This window comes from Gouania willdenowi, chromosome 4, assembly GCF_900634775.1.
Source record: "Gouania willdenowi chromosome 4, fGouWil2.1, whole genome shotgun sequence".
Classification (NCBI taxonomy): domain Eukaryota; kingdom Metazoa; phylum Chordata; class Actinopteri; order Blenniiformes; family Gobiesocidae; genus Gouania; species Gouania willdenowi.
The window spans coordinates 7,259,503-7,267,645 of NC_041047.1; the positions used below are offsets into that span (position 1 = coordinate 7,259,503).

General features: G+C 36.6%; 1 protein-coding gene across 4 annotated transcripts in view; it reads left to right on the forward strand.

Moving 5' to 3' along the window:
* lrp8 (low density lipoprotein receptor-related protein 8, apolipoprotein e receptor) overlaps positions 1 to 7,116 on the forward strand; it is a 198,830-nt gene extending 191,714 nt beyond the window's left edge. Inside the window, exons 18-19 of one of the 4 annotated variants that reach the window (XM_028443815.1) lie at positions 3,787 to 3,977; positions 6,296 to 7,116. In XM_028443815.1, the coding sequence (XP_028299616.1) occupies positions 3,787 to 3,977; positions 6,296 to 6,334 (230 nt within the window). In that variant the 3' untranslated portion in view covers positions 6,335 to 7,116. Of the gene's footprint in view, positions 1 to 3,786; positions 5,129 to 6,295 lie in introns of those variants that run through there. The other 3 variants (XM_028443816.1, XM_028443812.1, XM_028443814.1) reach the window with 3 other exon arrangements.
* The last annotated feature ends 1,027 nt before the right edge of the window (positions 7,117 to 8,143 follow it).

Here is an 8,143-nt window from a genome sequence, read left to right on the forward strand (position 1 = left end):
ATTTAGTTTTAGTCATAGTCTTTTGACTAAAATGCAACTTATTTTTTGTCAAACTTAGTTATAAGGACTATTTCAGTTATAATCTACAAAAATATAAAGCATAAGAGTTTATGTATTTTTTTAACCATTTTACTGGTATTAAGCCTTGTCCCGCCTCCCACGTAACAAAAATAGTTTTGATTAAATACCGTTAAAAAAAAAGTAGTTCTGATTGGATTTCATCCCACGTAAACAAGTTTAGTTGTTTTTCTTTTTTCAGTCGACTAAAATATCTCGTTGACTTGTTGTTTTTTAATTAGTCATAGTCTAGTAACTATCACTACAGATAAAATATTCAATTATTATTATCTTAACATTGCATTAGTTGGTAGGACTACTTGTATACATCTACAGACAGAGAAGGAGTTTTTAGGTCATTAGAAATGGTAAATGGAGCTGAAATTGTGCTCCTGTGCAATATTCATCAATAATAATAACCCAGTGTCATGTATTAGGGTTGAATAATCTTTCAAAGCCTCACCATCACAAACAATCCAATCAGTCTGTTAAAGTGAAAATATTCTATTCTCTGAAATTCTGAATAAATTCAATGACAGTATTATTATTCTTTTATGTGGAGCCTTAATGATCGACGTAAATGTGCCTTTTTTTTCCTCCCAAAATTTAAAGACTTTCATCAAGTCTTAAAATACTTTTTTAATCTTGCTAAAATTACTTCAAGAAATAAAGAACAAAATGACTCATAATACCCAAAACAACAAAAATCTACCAAATTGAAAAATATAAACCAAATGACACCAAAAAAGCTCACATTATGACTCCAGAAATACACAAAACAACAACAAACCCTTTGTTTTTTCGTCTATTAATGCTCAGATTGGTCATTATTCTAAATCCTGACATAAGTGCTGATAATGTGGCCCTCGGATTAGACACATTTTTGCTAATGTGCCCCTTTTTTCTCCTTAAATATTGTACATCTCTTTTTAATCTTGCTAATAGCTCACTGTAGAGAAAAGAAGCCAACACTGCTAACTCTAGTGCTTTCCACTCTGTTCTAATAATAATCAGTCATTGCTGCACTAAATCCTCTCATTTTGCTTTTTTTGGCAGCTTTGACACATTAGTTTTAAAGTCCACGAGGGGCTGGATTTTTCTCTCACTAACAGTAACGTGTCCCGCCCACCCACAGCTTTACCAGGGGAAACAGCTCCACAACCATTATCAGCGTTTAGCCCCGTTCAGGCTGCTCTGCTCACTCTCTAATTACAGGGAATGAGACAAAAGCCAATGATGATTTTAAAGCTAATGAACATTCAGAGGAGGACAAAGGAAAGAGTGGGGTTTCCAACCCGGACACGCAGGGGTTTCAAGTGCCTATCCAGCATTAGCCATATGGGCTGCAGCATCCTTAGCAGACACAAACTCATCTTAAGATGCAATTATAAGGTTATCACCACAATGACACTTACTTTATTTCATCACCTTGACATCATATCTGGTGAATGGACTTGATTTATATAGTGTTTTATGCCTTCACTGAAGTAGGTCCCCCCATATCAACTCATTCATCCATTCACACACCAATGGTCAACCACTGGGAGCCACTTAGGGTTCAGTGTCTTGCCCACAGAAACTTTGACACATAGACAGGTACAGACTGGGATTGAACCCCCCAACCTCTTAATCAGAAGATACCACCTGAGCCACGGTCACCCATATATACTCATATATACATGCATGTTCTCCATAAACTGTCCTGCAGGGCAATTAGGTATTATTAGTCATATGCTAATGAGAGAAGCTCATCCTCGTGTCTGAACACAGCAGCATCAGGACGCCTGCAGGTTGCAGAGAATATTTCACTGCAGGAAAAAGCAAAAATAATCAATCATTGCCCAACATTTGTGTTAGCAGAGGAAGCTGCTAATGATTGGCTAATTAACCCTGTTGGCGTTTTATTTTAAAAGTGATCAATGGCTTCTAAACTGACCAATACTCCAGTGTGTGTTTTGCATTATTTGTGGTTTGTTGGTGTTATATGAAAGTGATTGTAAGGAAAAGTGTCGTGTGTGCAAATGCACTCGTGTGCGAGCGTTTGTTTGTGAAAGTGTGAGGGAATGTGTTGAAATGAACGTGTATTAGGGCTGGGCGATAGATATGGACCAAAGCTCATATCTCCATATTTTTTCTTAAAATGACGATACACAATATGAATCTTGATCATTTTAATTCAAATGAAGTCTGACCAGAAAGACAATTCTGGGTAGGGCTGCACGATTATGGCCAAAATGATAATCACGATTATTTTGATCAATATAGTAATCACGATTACAATCACAATTATTTATCATGTTAGGGAAAAAAATCTGTTTATTAGACTACACTATTATTACACTATTTTTAAACAAATAATATGTGTACAGTTTACAGTGCAAAATGAAGCTTTAAATAAGAAAAAAGTATTGCTGATGATCAGATTTATTTAATTGTTTCAACCAAAATCTTGTTCAGGATTACAATTCGATTAATTGTGCAAACCTAATTCAGGGTTAAATTTGCTGATGCAAAATGCCACACAGGTCCCATAAGGGACAGCACGTGTGAGTGAGTTCTGTAGTGTGGCTTGTTTAGTCGTAGATTTGGATTAGGACACAATCAGCAATCTATCCAACTGTGTTTTTTATGTTGTTCTGAAAAGTAGCACAAGCAGCGACTCCTAAAACAAGTATTTTGATACAAAATAAGCTATAAAATATATATATATATATTTTTTTTACCATTTTATTTGATTTTGGTCAAACGTGAAACTGTGTTTAACTAGGTATTTAAATCAGTCCATTTATTGACAGGTTTTGCACACATGCAGTCTACAATTGAATTATCTTTAATCTAACTACACTGAAAACGCTCTATAATCAGTCTGCATCTAAATTAGAAATCCATCTATTTTCATTATCTCAGTTATCCTGACCAGAGCAATGTGCTATTGGAGATAGTAGGTGTATTATTGGTTAAACAACCCCAGGCACACATTCATGTGGAATGCCAAAGAAGAAAAAGAGTTGAAACTGTCCAGTGCAGACATGGCCAACGGGTAGCCATCAGTTAAATTCTGTGACTCAATAATGGAAAACTATTCAAAACAACATAATACGTAAAAATCACTTAAAAACACACACATAATGGCTCATGAAAAACACCAAACAACAAAATATATATAGAATGGTTAAGAAATATACCAAAAATACACAAATTTACTACAAAAACACACAAGAAAGCTACAAATGAAGAACTAAAAAACTTATAAAATGACAAAATACGGTATATGTGTGTGTACGATATATATATATATATATATACAGTGATATGGCTAAAAACACACAAAATAAAAACACAAAGTTATATCAAAAACAAACAAAATGACATCAACAATAATTCATAAAAAAACAAAAAATACAAAATTACTGCAAAAAAACACACAAAACAACCACAAACAAATAACTGAAAAATTTACAGAACGACAACAAAAATGCATTAAAGTTATATTTAACAACACACAAAACAACAAAAAAAACAAAATGACTTATAACACACAAAACAACAAAAATATACCAAATAACAGAAAAATATACAAAATGACACCCAAAAAAAAATGTGCTTGTTTGTGTGTGTGTGTGTGTGTGTGTGTGTGTTCAAAGCTCCACTCTGTGTCCCCTTGGCTGTGTTAACGCTCCCGCCGTCTGTTGTCGTGTGTGTGTGTGTGTGTGTGTTAAACACATGCAGTCCCTATCCTTGCCACAGTGGTCATCGGGCTGATCTGCACCGGTGGATACCTGGTTTGGCGCAACTGGCGACGGAAGAACACCAAGAGCATGAACTTCGACAACCCCGTCTACCGCAAAACCACGGAGGACGACGACGACGAGATCCACATCGGGCGCCACAGCGAGTCCATTGGCCACGTGTACCCCCCAGTAGGTGGCAGCCACAGTCAGCCCTTCATAGCGCTGCCTCTCGGGGGCGACAGCAACTCTCACTGGTACTCAGGGGCGCCCATGCTGTCCAGTGGCAAATGAGCCAATGAGCCGTGCGGGATTACGTGACCAGTATTTTCACCAGGGTTTGGAATCATTCCTCATTTGTGTTACGGAGACGTACGCACACAAAGCAAAGCACTTCACTGGCCCATTTTTCTCACATTTCATTCACATTTTTCAGCCGCCATGTTCACGCACGACATACACCCATCAACACCACACACCTGCTGCCGACTCTCTGCCCCACAAACCTGTGCGTTGTTTGTTTTCCTGGTTTTTGGGTATTTGTACGTCATTATTAGTCAGTACTCCACACACAGACTAAAGATACATTCCTCTGTGCAAAAAGAGTCTCAGTCATCTGAAAAGAAAAGGTATGCTGGAAAGTAAATAATCTTAACAGGGTAATTTTAAATACTTACTACTCCCCCCCCCCCCACCCCTAAAGCAAAAGATACATACTGTAGAAAGATGGAATAATCACAGCTTTAAAAAACATAAGGAGGGACCACAAATCAGGATAAAAACATGCATTATTTGATCTTTTTGGAGCTCTGAGAGTGGTTGTGAAAACTAACCACCTTATTGATTTATTCAGTGAAACATCCACATGTTCCATGAAACAACACAAAACGTACCATGTAGGAAAACTTACTTAAATCTGCAGAAAAAGCAGCTTTACGACACTAATGGGTTTTTCCATGTCATTTCACAAATGGTCCATGTACTTCAATAGGCACACTGATTATTTTCAATATTATTGGGTGAATACTTTTTGTGATATGGCCAATTTCTTACATTTTCAGCTTCCAATATCTCAGGAACTGCATCACATAGGAAACTGAAATTTGGTATAATAATACAGCTCCACCTACTCTCTCAGAATAAACAAATGCATGCCAGCCCCTCAAAGTTGGAAAAAGGTTTATCAGGGTTTGGGGCTGGAACATGTTTGGTCTTTCAGTAAACACCTTTCCATATGCTTCAGCTCTCTGTGATTTGTTCACATCACTAATGATTAGTCACATACAGTATATGCACTGGTTCTTGGATCACAGTCTCTTGAAATTTGAAAAAAATAAGTTTTTTTTACTATTTTCAGAGCTCAGAAAAAAATCTGAGCTCTGTTTTATAGAGATGACTCTTTCTTGGGATATGAAACAATTTTTCCTCATGCAACTTCTTCATTTTTATTTTTGACCCCAACTTTGGGTTATTTCACCACTCACGGACATTGAAAATCCTTTACATGAGGCCATTGTAGCTTGTCTTTGTGTCCTATATTGATTTGTTGCTTAAAATAATTAATATTTGTTGAAATGACATGAAATAACTCATGATATTAATCAAAAAATGGATGTGCGAGAGCAAAGAGAGAAAGAAAGAGAGGGGCTGTCAATAAAGGATCAATGGGGGAAGAACGTCTGGTGCATGGATTGGTCAGCATGGAAAAACAGATTGTGTCTAACATAGACACACATCCAAGGTTTAAGTGGAATCCACCTTTAGTAAAGATCTTTTTCTTTAATAGCATGTTAATTTCATCTTCTGACATGTTGGTGTGTACATTTTGTGGGTCACATTTGCAGCTGTGGAACAAAGTAGGGCAAGGTGATACGGACAAAAACTCATATCAATATTTTTCCTCAAAATGGTGATATACTGTACGATATCAATCTCAATATTTAAGTTTTACCAGAAACACAATTGTATTGTGGGGTAAATTTGCTGGTGCAAAATTCTACACAGGCACATTTATGAACAAACAGCTGCACAGAATGTGCCACTTTTGGCTTTTTTTTCTAAAAAGGGACAGTACGTGTGAGTGAGTTCTGTAGTGTGGCTTGTTTAAGAGAAGGTTTGTTTAGGACGCACTCAGAAATCCATCTAACTATGCTTTTTATGCTGTTCTGAGAAGAAGCAAAAGCAGCGACTCCTAAAACGAGTATTTTAATCCAAAATAAGCTATAAAATACAAAATACATAATATTATAGGTGATATTGTAATTTTCCATATCGTCAAAATATAAATCTTGACATATCTTGAATCTTGATATATCGCCCAGGCCTAGAACAAAGAAGCAACCAGTGGAAGAACCCGTGATGGGTGGAGGGGAGCAACATAGGGCGGGGTAGCAGAAAGAAGGGATGAAAAGAAAAGGGTGAGACTTGAGATCAAGGACGAAGGAATGAAAAGAGGAAGCTTTCATCCTCTCTTCTGCTGTGGTAACAGTGTTTTTATCTGCTGTTTGCAGCGCGTGGCACTCAGTCTGGAGGATGATGACTATCCCTGAGGGGAGGGGAGGGATGCACACCCCCCGCCACTCTGCTACAGTGAGGCCAAGTACATCGCAGAGGAGAAAGCATGACGTGCACATCAGGCTACTCCTCCTTTCTCCGTTGGAGTAACATTACTAGCATTACTAGCCTAGACTAGCACTAGCACTAGTCCTACTAGTCTAGTCTTCACTCCACTCTTCTCTCTCTGCCTCTTGCTAGCACTAGTGGTGTGTGAAACGCTGCTTCACGCTAACCTCATCCAACTGTCTCAGTGCACGTTGTAAATACTCCAAAAACCACATTAATAATTTCCCCAATTTTTATTCTCTTTATTTATTTGTGCGCATGTTTTTTGTAAATATGTAAACACTTGATCTCAGTGCACAGTACACAAGTCAAATTGATCTAGTTTTCACTGGTACACACCTCAATATCAGTGTTCATTTAACCCTCCTGGTATCCTCAAATATATATAAAACACATTTTACCCATGGGGTCAAACTGACCCCAGGGATTTTTGCCTCCAGAAAATGATTTTCGAAAAATTGTTGACCAAGTTTTTGTGTCAGGCACTTTGTTTATTTGTTGAATACATAAATCATCCATCAGTTTTCATTCAAATTTTCTCAAATTTATTCACGACATTAATGACCAAAAGAGTATGAAGCCTATGGGTTGTGGTGATGATATGACCTTTCCTGCAGCGCCACCATCAGGTCAAACTTTCAGTTTTATAGTTAGCATATGTTGAAAATCTTTCATCCAAATATTTTCTAATTTGGGGTGCACATTCATGACTCTCACAGAATGAACTATATTGATTAATACTTTTATCCTTAATCATTTGTACCCATCAAATTAGGAAAAGTCATGAAATATGAAGTAGTTTTTGAATGATAAACGTCAAATGGGGTCAAATTGACCCCAAGGATAATAGGAGGGTTAAACAGCACATTTTGGTCATAGTCTTTTGACCAAAAAACATTTTAGTTTTAGTAAACAAAATCATCCATTTGCATTGATCAACCTGATATTAGATTAATATCAATGTTTGGGATCAATATGTAAGACCACGTGAGTCACAATCAGCTTACCTCCTATTGGAGCACTTACCGGCTTGTCCCGCCTCCTACCTAACAAAAATTCCTTTGATTGGATACCTTCCCAAAAAACAAAACCTTAGTTCTGATTGGAATTCTTTACAGATGTATTTTTATTAGTTAACGAGAATATCAATATATTATGATACAGTTTGTCCACTTTTTAGTTTTTTAATTAGTCCTATTGTCACTTAAAAAAGTCATTGATGAAAACTACGACGTAATTCTTGAGTCGACAAAGTTAACACTGGAGGGATGTTGTTGTTCTAAGGAATGAAAACAAGGATTTGTGCCTCCAGAGGCAAAGGATTATGGGTAATCGCCTGCTGGTTTTGGTAATATGAACACAGTTATTAATGAAGTTGGGATTGTTCATTATTAGAATCATCGTTTTGATGATGTTTAGTGGCCCAGTATTGAGGTTGTGACTTCAGCTGGTGGAGGATTTCTGCTTTTAACGGGTCAGAGTTGTTTATCCTGCTGCTTTAGGGTCAGGGTTATAGTCAATTATCAATGTAATTGGTAATAATTACAATTATGTTTTAAATATAATTGTAATAGTAATTGAGTTCATGTAATTGACTTTGACCTTGTAATTGGCATCTAAATTATATTAAAAAAAAACTGTCAATTACAATTTCATTAAACTCAAACCTGTACAACCATGTTACAGTTTTATTACTTACACATACGTAGTTAACAATTATTAAAATATGTTTCAGA